This window comes from Cydia pomonella, chromosome 27 (assembly GCF_033807575.1).
Source record: "Cydia pomonella isolate Wapato2018A chromosome 27, ilCydPomo1, whole genome shotgun sequence".
Lineage (NCBI taxonomy): Eukaryota > Metazoa > Arthropoda > Insecta > Lepidoptera > Tortricidae > Cydia > Cydia pomonella.
Window position 1 is genome coordinate 8,697,956 of NC_084729.1, and position 24,308 is coordinate 8,722,263.

Here is a 24,308-nt window from a genome sequence, read left to right on the forward strand (position 1 = left end):
AATTTGTAATTCATATGATAATTCATTCTTATCCTTATTACAATGCATTATAGTATAAATTAAAAAGTAGTTACTCCAACTTAAAGTGATTTAAGCGGTATTTGCATCGGTATAGAAAAATGTTGCCATTACGCAAAAACTACTAGATGATATAAAGTTTTCATGCACTTTATTTTGATAAAAATGTCGTATTCGTATATGTTAATAGTCCTTGCAAAAAATCGCACGTAATTTTGGATCCCCTTTCCGCTAAGTAGGTTCAACAAATGTAATTAATCGACCAAAAGCAATATATTAAAAATCGCATGCGATTTTCCGAACGCAACATTAATTAATAGTTTGACATGGTTTGACAGTTCATCTTGTGGTTTGGTTCATATTTGGGTTTCGTTTCGCAGTAATAAATGTTTATAAAATAAATAGTGTAGTACATTAAACACAGGAAGCAAACCAGCCTATACCAAGCAACTACAATGTTTAAGCTCAATGGATCGAGTAACTACTTCATAGTCTTGGACATGACAGAAAATACGTGCTCAGATCAGTCCTTGTTGTGCTGCCGCGCCTGCCTGTCCACCGACGGCAGATTGTACAATATCCATGAGTATAAACTTGCTGACGCTTTCTCTGCCATCGCTGGGGCTCCTGTAAGTATAACTCCTAGCCAAGAATAACATAGTCTAATATAATTTACATTTACAAAATGAGTAAACTAGTGACTGTGTTTATTTTATTTTACAACTAGTCTGGCCTAGTAGGTAGTGACTCTGCCTATGAAGCCGATAGCTTGCTATCCAGAGGGGCAATGCAGCCAGCCTTCTGGGCACCCTGCCAAGCGGTCTCGACCTGGGACAATTTTTTTATTTATAGGTTTTTAATTTAAGCTTTTAATTGTGTTTCCAACCATTTGTGTTTTATTTACAAAACAATTTTCTTTAAGTCTATTTGTTTATTTATCTATTATGTCATGAGCCATTCTCTTCTGTTTTGGGCCCGCCGTTAGTTTAAGTTGACCCTCCATGATGTTGAATTTAAATTTATAAGTTGTTGTAATAACGTTTTGACCTGAAAATTTAGTAAATATTCTACAATCCATTCTGTCTGTGCTTCTATTAAATAAGTAATAAATAAAATATTAAATGGTTGCAACTTAATAACTATTAAAATCTAAAGAACCCTCTTAAGAGGTGTCGTGTAGGTCTCTTCCAGGTTATTCCATTTTTTGCGATGTTGGGCCTCCCATATCCAGTTGGCCCCACTACTTTAATTATATCATCAGCCCAGTGTGCAAATGTCCTATTTCTTTTTCTTTTTCCCTTTTTCTTTCCACACTGCCGCTTGGCCAAGATCCACTACTCGTCCTGGAGTCTGGTGACGTTTTGAATAACTAAGAGTACCAAATTCAAAAACAAAACAACTGCTACAAGGTCTCAGGCTAAAATAAATTTGTTCTAAAATAACTTTTGCAGGGTACAACCTTGCTACTAATGTTTATGTTAGCTTAATGTTTATCTAGTCTGCCTATCTAAAGCTATTACAATTGTTTGTAAGAAATCGCACTGCACTATAAATATAGCTATAAATCAAGTAAGCAATAACTTACTTAACAATGTTGGAGGGTAGAATAAGTTTTCTGCCAACAAACTGCTATGCAGTTTGGCAGATAAGTGATCATAGCCGATGTAATTTCTCTTTTATAAATAAAAAAAAAAAAAGTTATCATCAACAACTCAGTAATGATGTTCGCCACCTGAGAGGCTAATTTTAATAATACAAGGGAAACAAAAAAGCATGTCTACTTTTTTGTTTCCCTTGTATTATTGAAATCATATATGTGATATTGTTTCTTTGAATAGGTGATCCAGGACAAGCTTCCTCAATATCTGTGCTCACACTGCCGCACTCTGCTGATGAAATGTGTCTCGTTCAGGAAGATGTGTGTCCGAACACAACAACGGCTCATGCCAGAGTTGCTGAGGGGACAGGTAACTTGGAAAAATAATTTATCGCTACCTACTACAAACTTGCTTCAGATTTAGGTCTATTTGTTACACAAAATATGATTATTATTCACCAAAACGTGATTTAATCGGATATAGTTTTTAAAATTGCCTCCAAGGTTTAGCGGATGGCATTGTCCCCATGGTCTCTAAGAAGACTGGCCAAAGTTGATAATAAAATCTTTTATAATACCTGCACGGTTTTCTTTGACTACCCGCAATTAGTCTTGTTTGTCAACTTGAATGTTTGCACACTAGGGATGTCACTCAGTCGACACACAACTCTCACTACTATTTTCATTCTCTGTTGGTTTGTGAATGTAACTATTTTCTTGATTTTACAGTTAAATACAGATTACATTCGCGGTATAAATCAGCTTTCACACCAATTCATTAGTTTAACCATAACTGAAGTTGAAACTATTGACTACATCCCTGAAGACACAAACGTTATGCGTGCACCAGAAAATTATATAAAAATAATGGATACCCTAACACAAGGCACAAACCTAAACACATCACTAGCAGAAGACATAAAAGATGAACCTAACATAGATATAGTTGACATAAATAATATTTTAAACAAAACTAATGAAATTATAGAATTTGATATTGAAATGTATGAAGAAAGTAATCATAATGGAATAGATGTCATACCGTTAAAAGATGAAAATGGATTAAAAAGTAAAAATAAAAATATAGAACTACAAAACGATGGAATTGGAACCAAATGTAAGATAGAAAAGGAGAGTGAAAATGGTGATGTAATTAGTGTTAGTAGAATCAAATCAGATATGGATGGAGGTATTGTTAATGAAAATGAAGACATAGGTGATGTTAGTCCTAAAAATGAACCAAACTTAGGAATTGGAGATAGCTATATTGAGAATATAAATGATGTCGGTAGTATAAAGAATGTTAAAAATTCATTAAAAAAGCGAAAAGGAAATGTTGGTAGTATACAAAACGCTAACAATTCAGTAAAAAAGCGAAAACGAAATAAAAAAGAGGAGAAAAAAACGGAATGTAATCTAAATGAAAAAAATATAGGTCGCAAACCGTCTCTCACAAGGAAAAGAATAAAAAATGAAAACGAAGAAATGAGAAAGAATAAGATTTTTGAAAGTGATTATTCAGTGCAAATTGTTATTTTGAGCAAGGTAAGAATTTGGTACCATTATTGACTGAATTATAATTCTATCTATCTGTGGCGACAGATATTTTTATTGTTAATATATTAATAAATAATATTAATGTTATTATATTCAAACGCCATTACGGTTCCGCGCGACGCGAGCGCGGTGAACAAGAACTTGCCTTATCGCTCGGTTCGCTTCGCCGTAGATCGGCGGCCCGAGCGTGCATTCGTGCGCGCTCGGAAATCCTAGTTAGTCGGCAGATATCCACTCTCGAGGCTGGACGCATGCGCTCGCGCCGCCCGAGTAACGGTTAATGCTTACGCACCGACTCGCTTACATTTGGGATTATATTCGGTTTGCGCTGCGCGCCGAATAGCGCTTATAGTTTTAGTTTCTTTTTATGTACGCTATCCTTATGTGCTTTTTCTATCTACTGTGCTTACTCTAAGTTTCTCTTCAACTATACTGTGCTGTGCTTTGTACTCTTATTTCTTTTCTTTGTGCTTGTGACTCTTGTGTGCCGTTATTGACAATATATATAATTAGTGTGGAAACTAGCTGGTTTTACTTCTCTCATTAGGCTAGTTCACCACATAATTGGTGACCCCGACGTGATTACGGACAGTTGTGTAACGGACATTTTTAGATATTACCGTGTAACCGGTGTGACGGCCATTTTTGAATTTTAATTTATAACAAACGTTTGTATTTAAAACTTTTACATACTTTATTGAGTTTTATATTTAAACAAGCATTACGCTTTCAAGATTTTGAGTACAGTTTCAAGTTTAAAATAGACCTTTTGAATTTTAAGTTCAAAATGCCTAATGGTAATCAGGGCGCACCTGAGGTGACTGTGCAGGTCCCTGGACCGGGGGCCAGTTCCAGTGAGTCATCCGTTAGCCACATAAGTGTTAAGCCACCGCCCTTTTATCCGGATAAGCCGACTATGTGGTTCGCTCAGCTAGATGGCCAGTTTACGTTGACAAAGATTACGAGTGACACTACCAAGTTTTATCATGCCATATCCGTTTTGGAGTATAAATACGCGGTTGAAGTTGAGGATATTATAACCAACCCGCCGGCGAGTGATAAATATGGCACCCTCAAGAGGGAACTCATAGCTCGTTTGTCAAGTTCTAAGCAGGAGCGTTTAAAGCAGTTGATGTCGAAAGAGGAGCTCGGTGACAGGAAGCCGAGCCAGTTTTTGCGGCATATTCGGAGTTTAGCGGGTGCAGATTATCCGGATGATTTTATTCGCCATTTGTGGATGAGTCGATTACCTACAGTGTTGCAAAGCATAGTCGCTTACCAGGATAATTTGCCCTTGGACACCGTGGCGCAGATGGCGGACAAGGTGCATGAAGTTACCCCGCCCGGACCTGGTTATCAGGTGGCTGCGGCGTCGTCATCAAGCGTTCCTGGTTCCATGATAGACCAGTTGCACCAGAAAATTGACGCGTTAGCGTCAAGGCTTGACGCGATGTCCACCTCCCGGGGCCGTCAGGGTCAGCCCCGGTCGAGGTCCCGCGGCAAGCCACGTAATCGTTCCAGGAGCCGGCCGCGAGCTGGCAAGCCCAGCGGCGACGGCCAGCGCCTGTGCTGGTACCACTACAAGTATGCGGAAAAGGCAGATAAGTGCATTCCCCCTTGTGCGTATTCAAAAAACTAGTAGATCGGTCGCTCGTAGCGGCCAGTGAAAGTGTTCCAGTGTCAAAGCGTTTATTTGTTACTGACGCTAAAACAAAAGTTCAGTTTTTGGTGGACACCGGGTCCGATCTATGTGTTTATCCGGTTAGCTTTTTGCGTGCGCAACGACGTCATATTAAGACTGATTATGAACTTTACGCCGCAAATAATACTACCATTAGTACTTATGGCTGGCTTACCTTGTCGCTTGATTTTAATTTACGCCGTATGTTTTGTCGGCGCTTTGTAATCGCTGATGTGAGCAAACCTATTATCGGAGTGGATTTTCTCTCATTTTATCATTTACTTGTCGATGTTCGTTATGCTCGTTTAGTCGATGGAATAACTTTGCTCTCATCAGCCGCTGTAGATGCTTCAGCTTGTCCTTACCCCAAAATCAAAGTAATTTCTGGTAATATGCCGTTTCACACCTTACTTGAGGAATACCCGGACATTATTAAGCCTGCCGGTAATCCTCAGGAGCGTAAGTGTAAACACCAGACGCAGCACTTTATTAAGACTACGCCAGGTGCGCCTGTATTTTCAAGGCCACGGCGTTTAGCACCGGATCGCCTCAAAATTGCGAAGCGGGAATTTGAGGATATGGTGCGCTCGGGGATTGCGCGACGATCGGAGAGTCCTTGGTCGTCTCCGCTGCACTTAGTACCTAAAAAGGACAATGGCTGGCGTCCTTGTGGCGATTATCGCGCTCTTAACGCACGGACTGTCCCTGATAGGTACCCAGTGCGGCACATCGCTGATTTCTCGCATAACCTTTTTAAATGCAAGGTATTTAGCAAGTTGGATTTAGTGCGCGCATATAATCAAATTCCCGTCGCGCCCGAGGATGTTCCGAAAACGGCAATCACGACACCTTTTGGACTTTTCGAATTCCCATTTATGAGTTTTGGTTTGCGCAATGCGGCGCAAACATTCCAACGGTTTATGGACGAAGTCCTTAGGGGTCTTGATTTCTGTTTTCCGTTTATCGATGACGTTTTAGTAGCCTCTGCCAATGACTCAGAACATGAAGCCCATTTACGAGCGGTTTTTGAGCGTTTCAATGACCATGGTATATTGCTTAATGCTAATAAATGTGTATTTGCGGTACCGGAAGTAGAGTTTTTAGGTTACCTGGTTTCGTCGGAGGGTACTAAGCCTATAGGAGCTAGGGTGAAGGCTATTCAAGATTTTCCTAAGCCTAAGATGATTAAGGACCTGAGGCGTTTCCTAGGGGCACTAAATTTTTACAGGCGGTTTATTACCGGTGCTGCTAAATTACAAGCTCCTCTCCATGCACTACTAAGTGGTCCAGGGGTGAAGAGCAACAGCCCGGTTGTCTGGACTCCAGAGTCAGAGGAGGCTTTTAATGCTTGCAAGTCAAGTATTGCAAATGCCGCTCTTTTGGCGCATCCAGACCCTTCCGCTCCCCTAGCGGTGGTTACAGATGCTTCAGATTTCGCCATTGGTTCTGTCATCCAACAACAGGTCGAGGGACATTGGCAACCATTGGGATTTTTCTCTCGCAAGTTGACACCCGCTCAGACGAGGTATAGCACCTACGATCGCGAACTTTTAGCCATTTATGAGTCAGTGAAGTATTTTAGATACATGATCGAGTTGAAACCGTTTTTTATACTCACTGACCATAAACCTATAGTCTCCGCTCTTAAAAAATCCCTCGATTCGTGTTCTCCGCGGCAATTCCGGTATTTAGATTTTATTTCACAGTTTACGTCGGATATCCGGTATATATCAGGTGAAGAGAATGTCGTCGCGGACTCGCTATCGAGGATTGAGGCCATCACAGATGGACTTGACTTACAGATTTTAGCTTTGTCACAGGCTACGGATACAGAGCTTCGGGACTTAATCGATGGCGGTTCATCTCTGAATTTAGAAAAAAAATCATTTGGATCGGTCAAGTTATTTTGTGATGTATCCCGGCCAGCCCCGCGTCCCTTCATTACATCAGAGTTCCGGAAGCAAGTTTTTGATTCCCTCCATGGACTCAGTCACCCTAGCGCTAGAAACACTATCAGGTTGGTGACTGAGCGTTACGTGTGGCCAGGGATTAAGAAGGATTGTAGGATATGGGCGCGAGCGTGTATTCCGTGCCAGCGCTCTAAAGTTTCACGCCACGTGCATGCCCCGGTTCATGATTTCAAGCCACCTACTGGTAGGTTCTCACACGTTCACGTCGATCTAATTGGCCCTATGCCTGTGTCGAACGGTTTTAAATACTGTCTCACGGCTGTAGATAGGTTTACGCGTTGGCCTGAGGCAGTACCGTTGTACGATATCACGGCGGAAAGTGTTGCCAAAGCTTTCATTTCGACGTGGGTGGCACGTTTTGGCTGTCCTCAGAATGTTACTACTGACCGAGGCAGGCAATTCGACTCCAATTTATTCCGGCAGATAGCAACAATGACTGGGTCTCGTCACTTGCAAACTACTGCGTATCACCCGGCCGCGAATGGAATCGTGGAGCCGGGCAAGACTTTGACCCTTGCCACTTGGAACCAGTTGGGGGCTGGGCCTCCATTTTAAGCTTTTCCTTGTCCATCGTTCGGCATGCCTCTCCTTTTTTGCCTAATATGTTTGTTACTACACTGTTCTTTCTCTGTGGTCCAGAGTTAGACTAATATTATTAGTCCACGAACTGTAAAATCGTATGGGTTACCATGGCAACATCCTAATAATAGCAGTGTGAAGTAATAATATTAGTCGAATACCATTCGAGAAATGAGCCCCTGTAGTAATATTACAAGTGCGCTTGCATTAATAGGGACAAAGATAATTGAGAAGACCAAGAGTGCTCACTCCATACAACGGTTGTTACCAAAAATACTATTATTTTCGTAGTCTACATCTAGCGTCAAGTAGCGGAACTCTCAGTACTGCTTCACGATAATAGATGTCGCGGCAAACAAAAAGTCTAATGCTCAACGATTTTACGCTAATATTGTAACTAGAGTAACCGGAACTCAATTTTTAACTCCTACGCTTATTCTGGTTATAATATTAGCTGAAAATCTTTGATTTTTTGTTTGCCGCGACATCTATGGTCGAGTAGCAGTACTGAGAGTTCCGCAACTTGACGCTAGATGTAGACTACGAATATAATAGTATTTTTGGTAACAAAACCGTTATATGGAGTGAGCACTCTTGGTCTTCCTAATTCTCTTTGATAGGGATAACAAAATACAGATTTAGTTAACATTTGGTACATAGATAATATAAATAACATGGACAAACACATTCCCGTCATAATTTATAATTATGTGTGTGTTGTGCGTAGGAAGAGCAGTTGGCAGAGTTCGCAGCGCGCCGGGAGAGCAGGAACTACCTGGAGTCGCAGTTCAAGTGCGAGGAGTGTTATAAAGGGTTCGGGATGAAGCCAGCTTATGAGAACCACATGCAGCGGCATAGTGCTGTGAGTCCCCTTATCTTATTTGCTGAGCCTCATATTACTTTTTCCAAATTTTTATTACAAGCTTTTTTTTACTTGCCCTGTTAATATGTATGTTAGTGTGGGTCAAAAAAGCTTTGGACACTAGGTGAACAATGTCAGCCTCATGGGTGCTTTCATAGTTCCTTACGCAAGGGAGAGATCAATAAAGTGGTATACACTGATTGCTATGTCTGATAAAGGCTATGCCAACCAACAATTGATCTGTCCATTGTGCATGGAGCCCAAACTACCAAAAATTATTTTTCTCGAGTCCGAATTCCGGACGCAGCCCAACAACACGTGAGGCAAGTCATCAGGCTTCTGACAGTCTACACACAGTGGTGACAGTTTAACACTCATCATACATAGAAACTTGTTTTAGGGATGTGTCCAGACCGGACTCGGAAAGCGAGGTTGGTCAAATCTTGAAAGCTAAATTTGACTCACAGATTTCCGATTAAGCTGAAAATTTGCATACATATGTAAGTTGGGTGACTGCAATAGATAGATAGAATACTCTTTATTGGCACACCTCATTAAAAAGATACAAGAAAATAAACAATTGATTGAATGTAGACGCAGACAGGCGGTTCGGCGGGGGGTTCTGATCTGATGATGGACACAGGAGATGGCCATAGGAACTTTGTTGTGAAACTAGGGTTGAAAAAACTCTGAAAAATTCCCGTTTTTTCTAAAAGCCATGTTTTTTTTTTAATTCGGAAAAAATGTCACTAAGTGTCTATATGTTTCCGATAAAATTGGAAATAAAAGAAAGAAACGCACTTTGAAAACAACTTGTGCTATTTTCCATTCATATTTAATCCATAGTGTAAGTAGCTACACCTGCTTAGTCGTGTGTTTTGTTATCCAAATGCTGGCAATCTTTCCCAAAAAAACTGAAAAATACGGAAAAAAACCATTTGATATTTTTGAGAATTTTTAACCCTAGATGAAACAACGCAAACTAATTGTGGTTGGTGTTTTTAGAATTGTCTCGATTAGTATTTGTTGTCTGTGGTAAGAAAAGTACATTCAGTGATAAAAGCTTGTACCAAAAAAGTTTTTTTTTACCAAAATAGTTATTTACGATACAAGTGCAGAAATAGGAAATTCGTAACGAGTAGTGATAATTTAAAACACGACCTAAGGGAGTGTTTGAAATCGACACGAGTTGCGAATTACCTATTCGCACGTGTATCGTACAACGTTTTACAGTAAAAAAATGAAAATTTATTAATAACATTAGGTTACAGGTCGAGTTTACATATATTTTTTTTATATCAATTATATACAGTGTACCTTTAAGTACATTATACATTAAATTTGTATGTCATAATTGTTTTTATTTATTACAGTTAATTTTATTTAGGTACATCAACAATTTCTCTAGAAAAATATTCGTCTGTGTCGTAAAACGGTGATTTTAGTAACCAATATTTTAGGTACCAAACCAGTAAATATGACCCTTTAAATTTTCGACATATTAGTTACATAATGTGCTAATTTACGCATTTATTAATTTTAGAGCATTGGTCCGTACTCGTGCGAGATCTGCCGGATGCGCTTCCCGAGGAACTGCAGGAGGAATCAGCACCAGGAGTTGCATCGGATGAAGGTGCTCTGCACGCTGTGCGACTTCGTCTCTAGGACCAAGTCAGTCCATTACTTTTGACCACCCCCCTTTTCACCCCCGACATAGAGTGAGGGACATTACATGTTTGACCATTGTATGTGTGTCTATGTGTAGCACTGTAGCTTGTAAACTGGTAAACCGGTTTGATGTTTTATGAAAATTGATGAACGGAAGGAGCGTTGGGGGATTTTTAATTGTTTTTCTAGCATCTTGGATATTTATTATAGAGCTAATTTCTAGTTCGTAGCCAAAGTTCGTAAAGTTGGCGCACGTGTACAGCACAAATGACCCTTCAAATTGTAGACATAAGCACGTAAAGTGCTTATTTCCGCACTAGTACTGTAATAGTACATTACGATACAAGCGCGAAAAATAGGAAATTCGAAACGAGCGGAGATAAATTAAAACACGACCGAAGGGAGTGTTTTAAATCGACACGAGTTGCGAATTACCTATTCGCACATGTATCGTACAATGTTTTACAGTACATATGGCCCTTTAAATGTTCGACACAGTAACGTAATATGCTAATTTTCGCACTAGTGCGGTAAAGTAGCACCATGTGTACTGTAATAGTTATTTACTATAGAAGTGCGCAAAGAAGGAAATTCGCAACGTGTAGCGATAAATTAACACACCACTGAAGGGAGTGTTTTATATCGACACGAATTGCGAATTACCTACTCGCATATGTATCTTACAAAGCTTTACAGTACATATGGCCCTTTAAATTTTCGACATAGTTACGTAAAAGAGGTATGGGCATTGTGAATGTCATCTCGCTCTGTGTGGTAGGGCACAGCACAGCGGATGTCATTCCAGATCTAGAGCAGAGCCCAACTGGGGAAGTACCTCCACCTTACAGAAAACAGCAGCCAAATAACACTAGACCCTACTCATAGTGTTGTGTTCCTGCCGTTGAGTAAGTTTGCCAGAGCTCAACGAGGGGGGAGGGTTAGGGTCGGCAACGCGCATGTCTCCTCTGGAGTTGCAGGCGGACATAGGCTACGGAGACTGCTTACCTTGAGGCGGGCCGTATGCTTGTTTGCCACCGACGTAGTATAAAAAAAAAAAGTAATGTGCTAATTATCGCACTAGTGCGGTAAATTAGCGCCATATGTACTGTAAACGTAATTTGCATGGATATGTGCAGGTCCCAGGCGATGCTGCACCACGGCCTGCACGCGGGCCGCACCTACGAGTGCCAGCACTGTGGCAAGAGCTTCAAGTGAGTTTTTAGTCAAGTCTAAGTTCAAAGTTTGACGACCGGTTTGGCCTAGTGGGTAGTGACCCTGCCTATGAAGCTGATAGTCCCGGGTTCAAATCCTGGTAAGGGCATTTGTTCTTGTGATGAGCATGGATATTTGTTCCTGAGTCATGGGTGTTTTCTATGTATTTAAGTATTTATTAATATTTATATATTATATATATCTTTGTCTAAGTACCCTCAACACAAGCCTTAATGAGCTTACTGTGGGACTTAGTCAATTTGTGTAATAGTTTGTACCTACAAAAAGTAAACCGACTTCAAATAGGATAAAATAAAATATTATCCTTTTTACAAGCTTTTATTTACTTTCACCTGACCGTTGTCTGTTTGTAATCAAATCTTGCAAGTTAAATTTGATCCACTTCCCGGTTTCCGATTGAGCTGAAAATTTGCATACATATGTAAGTCGGGTGACAATGCAATATTATGGTACCATCGAGCTGATCTGATGATGGAGACAAGAGGTGGACATAGGAACTCTGTGATATAACAACGCAACCTAATTGTGTTTGGGGTTTTTAGAATTTGCTCGATGAGTATTAGTTGCCTGTGGAAAGAAAAGTACAGTCAGCGATAAAAGCTTGTACCAAAAATGAATTTTTTTCCAAAAACTTATTTAAATATATGCGTTACCAACTGATATGTTTGAAGGAGGTGCCAAGCAAAATTTAGAAGCATACCGTGATTTTGGTGCGATTCGATAAAGATGCGGCTTTATAAGTATGTACAATACGTTGGATTGCCTTACTACGACAGCAATGAACATACTTTCTGTAGGTTTCTGTAGCGCAGTCCGTACTATGTTTGTCGGTATATTAGTATAAATCCAATGCGTTTATTTGCCGTCATAATTTTTAAATATCTATTTTTACTAATTTTCGAACTGTCCATAGCACGCAAGTGTGGAATTGAGACTGAATTATTTCCAGTCCATTATCCAGATAACTTCATTTCAAAATATAAAACAATTCAAGGACCGTCTACAGGGCTTAAACTTTTTACCTTCATGCCAAATTTCACCTAAATCGATTCAGATGTTTAGCTGTGAAAGGGTAATACTACAGTTTTAATGTGATTTATAGACAAAGCTGATTATTTTTGACCGGTACTGTTACTATTTGTCTTGGCACCGACTTCAAACATATCAGTTGGCAACACATATACTTAAAAAAACTTACTTTTTTATTTGATTTTATCCTTATTGAAGTCGGTTTACTTTTTTTTGTAAAAAGTTTTTATTTTACCATTTTTAGTTTAAGGGATTGTTAAGAGCTTATGAGTGACGCGTGGCGCATGAATAAAAATCACAATCATGTTTTACACTAAATTCGTTAACTTTAATAAATAATCAGGATTTTCCTCGAGTCTGTCTGGGAAATCATTTCTGCCACTACTCTAAATCTAGCCTCCGCCCCGCCACTGACCCAATCCCTCAACCCTCCGATCACTCAACCTCACAGCACATCAACCCCTGATCACTGAAACCCTTGACCCTGAACCACCAAACCTTCAACCGCCATTCCCCGACCCCTCAACCCCTAACCATTTAACTGCTAATCCTAACCCCCAATTCATCAACTTCCAACCCCCGATCACTCACCTCCTACCCCCCGATTCCGCAACTCTCAACCCCCCAGCCCCCGACCCATCAACTCACCGCCCCCTCAACTCACCGCCCCCTCAACCCCCTAACCTCTCAAACCCTGACTTAAGCCCCAACCCCTCAACCCCCAACCTCAGACCCCCGTCTACCTTCACCACCACCGTCTACCTTACATAGCTCTCACACCTACCCCTCACCTCTTATTTCCAACACTACCTACGTCAAAATCATAATACACCCAATTATATGAGGGAAGTTCCACATATCGCCCGTTGTCTTCATAATCAGTAAGTAGCCTTACCACTTGCGTTTACTTCTATGCGTCTTGCTCGTACTGGCATCCTATATGTGCGAGCGAGATGAATAGAAAGTAAGTAATACATCCAATAATAAGAGGGAAGTTCCACATATCACCCGTTGTCTTCATAATCAGTAAGTAGTCTTACCACGAGCTTGACACTGACATATTCGCTAGCGTAACTTACTTTCTATGCGTCTCGCTCGTACTGGCATCCCATTAGTGCGAGCGAGATGTATAGAAAGTAAGTTACGGACAGTTAGTTTTCAATGTATTTAATGAAAGATACTGCAATTGGTTTCAATATTATTAACAAATAAAAACGATGTTTTTTTGCTCCAGTCATGTGATGTATGGCGCTATTAATTTTAAAATAAAGAAACATCAAACTTAAGCATCTCTATGGCTTTTGTTTATGGTAAAATGTCGCCAGTGTTGAAAAACTAATGATAAATACTTATTTTACAGGATTTGTCTATACCTATATATATAATATCGTAAGTTTAATTTATTTCAATAATAATTTAATATAATTTTTAGAGTAAGTCGTACTAACACTGTATGGATACTATGGACCAAGGTCTGAAATAAATGTTTTTTTTTTTTTTTTTTTATTATACCATCCCATTACTGGTGCCTGTTCCATTACAGGGATGATTACTATTTTTTTTTTTGTTAGTAAGAGTACATCCTACCTGTCACACATGCGCATCATGCACCCCGAGGCCAACGTGGCCTGCGACGAGTGCGGCGAGGTGTTCGTCGGTCACCACGGCCTCAGAATGCACAAGGCGAAAACGCATGCCAAGGTAAAGTCCAAATCCCTTATGTACGATTTCCTTCGACCGGGCGGCGTCGGAGTGCATTGTAATTGAAATTATTTATTATGCCAGAGACATGGACATAAATACAAATAACTTTATTTTGTATGAAATATGGTACAAAAGTTACAATAAATGTTATTACAATATAGATGAATTTATGATCGATACTTTAACAAATTATGATTGACTTATAGAACTACCTATTATTTATTTTTTACTATTAATTAAAACTTATAGAATATTATAAAATATAAGATAAGTAGTGAAAATGTAAAATATTTTTAATAATATTGCATGCGCTAGGCAGCTATAATTATTGTACGTCGCAAGACATGTTACAGAGAACAAAAATTGTTTATAACATCTGTATTCATTACCTGTAATGCACAATACATAAATAAATAAATAAATGATTCTAAATGATTCTAAATGAAAAGATGGTCAGAGAATATTATATATAACACTATAACACATATTTCACCAGCATCTGGCATGCAAAACACTTTAAAACTAAACATACAATTAAAACTAAGTTTAAACATATATTCATCGATGGAATAGAATGCCTTTTGTACGAGCCATGCTTTTAATTTCAATTTATACGTTTTGAAAGGCAACTGTTTGATGTTATCATCGTAAGGTGTTATAAATTGTTACACAAGGTAAGAAAGTACACATATCTCGCCAATAATAAGGGTATCTAAGGCATTTCTTAAGCTAATTATATATACAACAATTCATAAGTATATTATTTACAACATAGAAATATTTTATATATTCCCACAGTTAACTATTTCAACAATATTTACACAGAATACCTATTTTAAAAATAGTTTAGTACTTACATAGATATTTACATTAATTTTCAAAATTGTAGAATATCAAAATTACCTACTTTACAATACATAAACTTAAACGATGAATTGTCACAATACATACTAAAAATGTCATATATAATAATAAAGTAACGATATCAGCATATTGGCTCAGTTTCATTGGTCGATATAAAGCGTGCGGGGACTCCCCGCAGGCGGTATAGCGACTAGTGAAACTCATAAGTCGATAGTTCGGTCGATTAATATACGAAATTCGAAATTTAGATATCTGCCTCTCCATCGCTCGAATATGCAAGAGTGATAGAGAGGTTAGATAACGAAATTTCGATTGTCTTGTTTCGCGGTAGACCCTCCGATTATGATGGATTGTTGTAGTGGCGCCCCTTACGCAGAGTTTCGAGTAATATTCTCTATTAGCTAATAATAATTTGTCTTAACCTGTCAATTTGACTTATGTATTTGTAAGAAAACAATAAATAATTTGTAAAAAATAAATAAATTGGTTATAAACACCTTTATAAATAAATCGTGTGGCGCGCGTTTTTAAATAAATCTTAAGCCCGTCACAGATGGAGAGATAAGATATATTAATATACCGTAAGATCCCGACAGATATCTTAGAGTAACGATACCAAAATATATATCGCTGTCTGTCTAGAACCTACGTTGTGAGAGAGCCGAAATATACCAAAATATATCGTAATATATCGAGCTATATGTCGCAAGGTATCATAAGATGCCTTGCGACAAGATACCAACATATATTATGGCTTCTTGTTTGGACTCTGTCAAATAGTTAGCATGTAAAAGATATCGTAAGATGCCGTATCTTACGGTATCTGTCGGTATGTTATCGCTCCGTCTGTGACGGGCTTAAGAGCAATTCTTAGCTGAGCAACTTTTAAAATCTCGAATTTTTGAAGCTTTGTTTCTGTCGCGCTGCGGTGGGCGGGAGAGCGTGCGTGCGATAAGGACAACTGCAGCTCGGATTAAAATTCCCGCGTAAAAAACTCAAAAATCGAGGTTACGCTCTCTATTGTTTCCTCCCCCAAAACGCAACCAATCATCATGAAATTTTGGAAACTGCAAGAGGAAGAAATAATCTATGCCGCTATGTTTTGATTTTTTGGATATTTGTTGTCATATTTGTATACTGCGCCTTTTTTGCAGCCAATTCAATTGAGCCGTTTTTTCGATTTTCGAGGCGCTGTAAGTTTCTTCAATAAAATAAAAAAATAATCCAAAAAAGAAAAATAAAACGGCACAGATGTTAATGATATTGATCTTATATGAAAAAATCATTGCTCTAGGTTAAAAATCTAGGGAGGAAACAGTCGAGAGCGTTTGTATGGAAAAATCGCAACTAGGAATTCCTCTTATCCTTTTAAATGCCAGGTCTAACGTGAACCTTGTTGGAATGCACTAAGGTCGATATTGGTCTGCAGCCGCGCGTCAGTTGACAATTTTGGCGTTCAGAGTTAAAAATATTCGCGTTTGTCATTTGTCGTTTTTAGAAAATCAAGTGCGAAGTATGCTCAGCGATGTTTGTGAGCTTAGCCGCTCTGGACAGACATACGGACACGGCCGGCGAGCATGAAGGCCTGCGGCCGTGCGAGCAGTGCGGCGAGAACTGTGCGAGCGAGGAGGCGCTACACAAGCATGCGGGGGACGCACATCCGACCGTGTCAACTCGATGTGATGAGGTCAGTGCGAGATAGAACGAGTAGGTACGAGTTTTGTATAACTTCTACTCACTCTAATTTCTTTTCACCACACCAGCTGGTAAAGGTTCTCTTGATTGTTCAAAAACTAATGAGAATATGCATTTTATCCACATGCGTGGCAAAGTAATAAAATAAACCTAGTTAATTTTTTCATTCGTTTTTTTTTTATAATTCATTACTCGCGTGGGAACAATATAGGACTTTCTCCTTCAGTACACCTGCATGAAATAAGATCTTTTCACCGCACCAACTATAAATAATAAATAAATAAATATTATAGGACATTATTACACAAATTGACTAAGTCCCACAGTGAGCTCAATAAGGCTTGTGTTGAGGGTACTTAGACAACGATATATATAATATATAAATACTTAAATACATAGAAAACACCCATGACCCAGGAACAAATATCCATGCTCATCACACAAATAAATGCCCTTACCAGGATTTGAACCAGGGACCATCAGCTTCGTAGGCAGGGTCTCTACCCACTAGGCCAGACCGGTCGTCAAAACTGGCCCTCTGATTGGGCAAAAACTGATGAGAATTTGCATTTTATCCACATTCGTGGCAAAGTAATCGAATTTTGAGTTGATTTTTTATGTTTGCTAGTAGAATTAACTTGATGATTTTAAATGAAAAATATTTAATAATATTCAAATTGAAGTAGTATTTTCCTTACGCTGGTGTGGTAAAAAAAATTGTGTTTCATTCGTTGACAAAATTTCTTTAACCCTCGCAACGCTCGTGGTTCAATTTTGGAGTTTTTCGCTGGCTCGGGTATCAATATTAGCACGAGAGGTTAAACAACAACTTTGCCCCCTTACATCACAAATAACTATTGTATTAGAATTCCTAGCAACGAAAAGTAGTACCAGACATATATACTACATATAATGTCAGTAGTTGCACGTTTAATACTTAGTACCTGGGCGACCGAGCTTTGCTCGGTTATAACTATTTATTGTAATATGGTGGTGTATAGGTGATAATCTTAACTACATTTTTTTTACTAAATTACACTTGTCTAAAACAATAAAAATTAAAAAACTATTTATAAACTTGAACATATAAAAAAAAAGTAAAAGTTGGTCACCGGGCGAGATTCGAACCCGTAACACTCGTTTAGCAGTCCGCGTCTTAACCCGCTGGACCAGACGGACAGTGGCCGGCAATACGAAATTAGCGACCATATTCTGCGTCGAAAGAAAAACGCATGAAAACTCGAAAACACGAGTTTTCCCAAACATAAGACTAATCTAGATCGATTGTTTACCCCCAGAAACCCCCATATACCAAATTTCAGCAAAATCGTTAGAGCTGTTTCCGAGATCCCGGAAATATATATACATATATATATATACATATATATATATATATATACATATATATATATATATATATACATATATATATATATATATACAAGAATTGCTCGTTTAAAGGTATAAGATTTGATAAGACACATTCGAAATTTAAATTTGTTACCCCACGTCCAGGCACAGATCTTCGCTCTTCCCGTAGTCTTAAGCTCATTCTCCCCCAACACCGAACGGGTTTCATGTCCAATTCTTTCACTGTCCAGGCAATCAGACTTTGGAACGTTCTCCCACTCTCTATCAGACAAGCGCAGACCAAATTCACATTCAAGCTCATTTTGCGCAAGCATTTCCATTACAAACTTTCTTCTTCATCAACTTAATGATTCACACTTGGTATAATATGTATGTTTATTTGTATTAAGTATATGTGTAAGTTTATCAATATATAGTTTATATTCATATATAGTCTCAGTTACAAATTCATTTAATTTAAAAGACACTGCACCTACTTAATCTTTCTGATTTAACCCAGTGGTTGACTGGCAGAGAATGCCTTAAGGCATTAAGTCCGCCATTTGTACCTTCATGTATTGTGCAATAAAGATTAAATAAATAAATGCGGTCCAGATGATTTATCTGACCACTTAATTGTTTATAAACAGTGCTCGATATGGTTCCCGACCCGTGAAGCGTACACGACCCACGTGTCGCGCTCGCATCTCCAACAGAAGAAACCCGACCCACGACCGGAAGGATACCGATGGCCCAAGCGGGGACCCTTCGTGAAGAAAGAGGTTATGTGTGAGCAGTGCGGATATAAAGTGCCGGTAATATTAGTTCCATTTCTTAAAGTATTTTTTAAGGTTCCGTACCTCGAAAGGAAAAAACGGAAACCTTATAGGATCACTTTGTTGTACATCCGTCTGTCTGTCAAGACCAGGGCCCGTACCTTTCATGCCGTTGATTCCAATTAGTATTCTCGTAATAATTAATCATTTGTCAATCTCTTTAGGTAAGTTATAGATATACTTGACAATCAGTACAGAACCGTCTAACTGACATTCATATTATTGTCACTCAAATAAATAATAGATTATTAATTTATTAAATAATACATATTTTTTTATTTTTAACAGCGTAACAAGCTTTTATTCTCGTAGCAAGTATTTATTTTGATACTCGTCAATAAGTAAGTTATCTAAATTTGTAGTATTGTAAAACAACTCCCTGTATGTTAAATTACGTCATTTTTGCGTCAACGGCATGAAAAGTACGGGCCTTGGTCAAGACCCTTTTTCCCAGGAACGCGTGGAGGTATCAAGCTGGAATTTATATCAAATACTCAGGTCTACTGTGCCTTGGAGCTGTGAAAAAATCAAACTTCTAAGCCAACGCAATCAAAAGATACAGCAGTTTATGCCGCAAATTTTCGACTCTCATAAGGGAATCAAAACCTACAGGGTACTTCCCGGGAACTCAGGATCTTGAAATGTGGTACGAAGCAACGTCTTATAGCACAGATAAAGGAAATATTGCAAAAACCGTAAACTTTTAGTTACATCATATAATAAAAACATTTTTAATAATTGATATGACTCGATTGTCGTGATGGGTGAACTTATATACCTACAGGTTTGTACGGAACCCTCGGTGCGCGAGTCCGACTCGGACTTGGCTGGTTTTTATTTTTTAATTATAGGACATTATTACACAAATTGACTAAGTCTCACAGTAAGCTCATAAGGCTGGTTTTGTGGGTACTTATACAACGATATATATAATATATAAATATGAATAAATACTTAAATACATAGAAAACACCCATGACTCAGGAACAAATAACCATGCTCATCACACGAACAAATGCCCTTACTAGGATTTGAACCCGGGACCATCAGCTTCGTAGGCAGGGTCACTACCCACTATATATATAAATACTTAAATACATCGACAACACCCATCACTTAACAACAAATATCCGTGTTCATGACACGAATAAATGCCCTGACCAGGATTTGAACCCGGGACCATCGGCTTCATAGGCAGGGCCCCACTAGGCCAGATAGGTCGTCAAATTATTGCCACTATTTTATACAACTCGCAACTCACGTGTCGCGCAAACTTTTCTAACAGACGATACCGCAATTTCGTGAAGAAAGAGGTTGTGTTAAAGTGCGGGTAATAAATGAGTCCCATTTCATTCATAATTTATTTCTTGCATCCATGGTTGGTGCATAGGTGTTACTTAGTAGCAAAGAGAATTTGAAATAGAGGTGTATTGTCAAAGAAAATTTTGTAGCCATAGTAAATTTACTGCCATCTTTCGACACATGATTAAAACTTTTGGAACGCCATTTGACTTTGATTCTTATTCTTTCACTGATATGTGTATTTGTTAAATATAAAAAAAGTGGCGCCATCTTACCGGGCACAACCTAAAGGTTGTGGGGCTATCGTTCGAAACGATGCCGCCATACCTTTGGCCTATGATCTATTTGTAAATGTATTAGAATAAATAAATAAATAAATATTATAGGACATTGTTACACAAATTGACTAAGTCCCACAGTAAGCTCAATAAGGCTTGTGTTGAGGGTACTTATACAACGATATATACAATAAATAAATATTTATAAATACTTAAATACATAGAAAACACCCATGACCCAGGAACAAATATCCATGCTCATCAACCGAACAAATGCCCTTACTTGGATTTGAACCCGGGACCATCAGCTTCGTAGGCAGGGTCACTACCCACTAGGCCAAACCGGTCGTCAATTATTTTCATCATCATTAGAAGTATGGAATCTGGTCACAAAATTTAACGAGAATCTATTGAGAATTGCGACCTGTAGAGGAGAACATACTGACATACGCTTCGGTCAATTAACAATTACAAAGTATTTCGTACGAAATATACACAACACATGACATATTACTGTCAGTTATTAAAAAAATACAAATATCTAATACCTAATAATAGAATTTTTTGGCAGTTCCCATCAATGCTGAAAATACAAATATCTAATACCTAATAATAGAATTCTAATCAATGCTGAAAATACAAATATCTAATACCTAATAAAAAATACAAATATCTAATACCTAATAAAAAATACAAATATCTAATACCTAATAATAGAATTTTTTGGCAGTTCCCATCAATGCTGAAAATACAAATATCTAATACCTAATAATAGAATTCTAATCAATGCTGAAAATACAAATATCTAATACCTAATAAAAAATACAAATATCTAATACCTAATAAAAAATACAAATATCTAATACCTAATAATAGAATTTTTTGGCAGTTCCCATCAATGCTGAAAATACACCAACGCAAACATCAGGGGCTAAAACCATATGCCTGCAATGACTGCTCGAAGGCCTTCACTACAAAATACAGTTTAATTGTAAGTACCATAATCAATAACCATACTCGTACCATATTTAGTACCTTGGATACCGAGCTTTCCTCGGAAAACATATCAAAGCACAAAAATATGCGTTTTCCCAGAGATAAGACCTAGCTAGATCGATTTTTAGCCCCCGAAATCTCCCATATAGTAAATATATTTATATACAAGAATTGCTCTTATAAAGGTATAAGATAACTGCATAAATTATAAACTGAAATACATATTATATACAAAAGAAAAAAAAGGTTGGCTAAAGAGCGCTGAAAGGATTGCATATATTAGAGAAAATTCGACCCACGCCATCGTGATCCGGGTGGCCGAGTGGTTTTAATTTTTTTTTTTATATACTACGTCGGTGGTAAACAAGCATACGGCCCGCCTGATGGTAAGCAGTCTCCGTAGCCTATGTACGCCTGCAACTCCAGAAGAGTTACATGCGCGTTGCCGACCCTAAACCCCCCCCCCCCCCCCTCATTGAGCTCTGGCAACCTTTCAGACATCTGACACGAATGTTGAGGACGCTTAAAACTTTCTGTTGTACATGAGATCTATTTCAGCTCGTACCTTCTTTATTGCTCAATTTAATTCTGTGTACATTTTTTGAATCGATTGAATAAAAAATGTACTATGTATGCGCAGAGTCATATCCGCTTGCACACGGGTGAGAAACCTTACAAGTGTAAGCGCTGTCCGAGCGCCTTCACCGTGCTGGGTAACCTCAAACGACACCATAAGACAGTGAGTACCATCAACATTAAGCCTCCCCTAGCAGGATCAAGCATCGATACGATACGATACGATAATTTATTGATAAAATATATTTTACATGTCATGTCTTAATACTAGGTACTTAATCTATTATTACATCATTCGTTATGTGGCTAACTAACCAGTTACTATTTATTCATCTCTGGATCAAGTCTCATCTAAAATCAAGTCTCCCCTGGAATCAATTCTTCCCAGTGTCATATCAGTCGGTACATATGGTGCTACTTTACCGCACTAGTGCGATAATTAGCACATCATTTTCATTTCATTTATTCATAATTAAGCAACTTGTACATCGCATTTGAAATTATACATTAAAAAGTCTAACATAAACATAATAACCTATACACACACATATTACACATTAATTTGCTCATCGATATTTGCTCATCACGTAACTGTCTAAAATTTTAAAGGCATACAGTAAAACTTTGTACAGTCACCATCAAAAGCAGCGGATCAAAACAACGCTTCAAAAGTATCTACCATTCTGTAACAGCTTAACAAAAAGTGATGATTATACAAGGTGCCCGTGAGCATTGCGAGACATTTTAACTAAGCATTCCTGGTAATATTTAGAAACTAAAATGTCATATAAAATTTTCTGGATTAGGCCTAGTTTCAGAGATAATTAAATGTTTATCGAAATCATTCTTTCGCCATAAGTCGCTACAAAACACATTTTTGACCTGTGGCGGTATTGCCACTTTGAGGTCTAGTCTGGACATACCTATTGATTGACATCGAAAAATTAAAAAAATGTATTCGAGAGGCTACCCCCAAATAATTAAAAAAATGTTTTTTGTAAATTTTGGGTTATGTGTTTATCAATAAAAATTACGTTATATGTACAGGAGGGTTCAAAAAAAAGGGGGAAAAAAAAAATTTTTTTTTCGGAATTTCACAAAAACTCATATAACATTTTTTGCTTCTGTTGCCATCAGGAATGCATCGTTAATAAATCTCTCGCAATGCTCACGGGCACCTTGTATATGTAGAACAATTTAGACTCTAAAAGATATACTTTTGGATTTTAATTTTAGAGATTTATCTACATTTAGAAAATTTACCTGGAATATCAGATACATTTGGCGCGTTGTTTCATCCGCTACTTCTGATGCTGACTGTACGATACCTGTGCGTATAGGTAATTCGCAACTCGTGTCGATTTAAAACACTCCTTTCGGTTGTATTTTAATTTATCGCCACTCGTTGCGAATTTCCTATTTTCTGCACTTTTATCGCAAATAACTATCTTCAGGTACACCTGGGCGTCCACGGCTGCTTCTCGTGCAGCATCTGTGGCAGCACGGTCACGACCAAGGCTTCTCTACGCATGCACGTTCAGACGAAACACGGCGGTCGAAGCTGGCCTAGAAGCCGCAAGCGTCAACAGACACAGAATATAAAACAGAAATAAAGACAGAAAATAAATAATAATAAATAAATAAATATTATAGGACATTATTACACAAATTGACTAAGTCCACAGTAAGCTCAATAAAGCTTGTGTTGAGGGTACTTAGACAACGATATATATAATATATAAATATTTATAAATACTTAAATACATAGAAAACACCCATGACTCAGGAACAAATATCCATGCTGATCACACGAATAAATGCCCTTGCCAGGATTTGAACCCGGGACCATCGGCTTCATAGGCAGGGTCACTACCCACTAGGCCAGACCGGTCGTCAAATATACTGTACAAAATAAACAAATAAACTGTTTTTTTTTTAGCTTTTAGCAACCATAACTCAAAAGTAACAAGATTCGATTAGCTCGGAAAAAAAACGGGAAAATTTCCAAACGACTCGTTTTTTTTTCGAGTTTTTTTCGTATGAAACAGTGCAAATTTCAGTTACAATACTTAATAAAGCCTAAAAAGCAAGTTTTTAGGGTTCCGTACCCAAAGGGTAAAACGGGACCCTATTACTAAGACTCCGCTGTCCATTCGTCCGTCCGTCTGTCCGTCCATCCGTCTGTCTGTCCGTCCGTCTGTCACCAGGCTGTATCTCATGAACCGTGATAGCTAGACAGTTAAAATATTTTCAGTTGATTTCTATTGCCGCTATAACAACAAATATCCGACTCGCACTTTTTCGATTTTTTTTTAAACTTCTGTATTTTTTCATATGAATTTAATTGGGAATTTAATCAAGAAGGTTAAGATTGCACGTGTAAGCGCCACTTGCACCATCCCAGTAACCCGGGGTTAATCGGTTAAACCGTCAACCCTTTTCCAGGCCGCACCAATCTACAAGGTTTTCCCAAAAATTCAAATATATTCAAATAAATCCCGCTTTGATGATTC

At 38.2% G+C, this 24,308-nt stretch overlaps 1 protein-coding gene across 1 annotated transcript; it reads left to right on the forward strand.

Annotated features, from left to right (window-relative positions):
* Positions 1 to 353: 353 nt before the first annotated feature.
* LOC133532704 (zinc finger protein 675-like) lies at positions 354 to 23,409 on the forward strand. The gene is made up of 12 exons (XM_061871478.1): positions 354 to 647; positions 1,857 to 1,985; positions 2,345 to 3,160; positions 8,130 to 8,264; positions 9,808 to 9,935; positions 11,069 to 11,143; positions 13,766 to 13,895; positions 16,261 to 16,449; positions 18,458 to 18,622; positions 21,113 to 21,214; positions 21,860 to 21,958; positions 23,250 to 23,409. Exons 1-12 carry the CDS (start codon positions 474 to 476, stop codon positions 23,406 to 23,408), a joined length of 2,301 nt encoding a protein of 766 aa, XP_061727462.1. The 5' UTR covers positions 354 to 473; the 3' UTR covers position 23,409.
* The last annotated feature ends 899 nt before the right edge of the window (positions 23,410 to 24,308 follow it).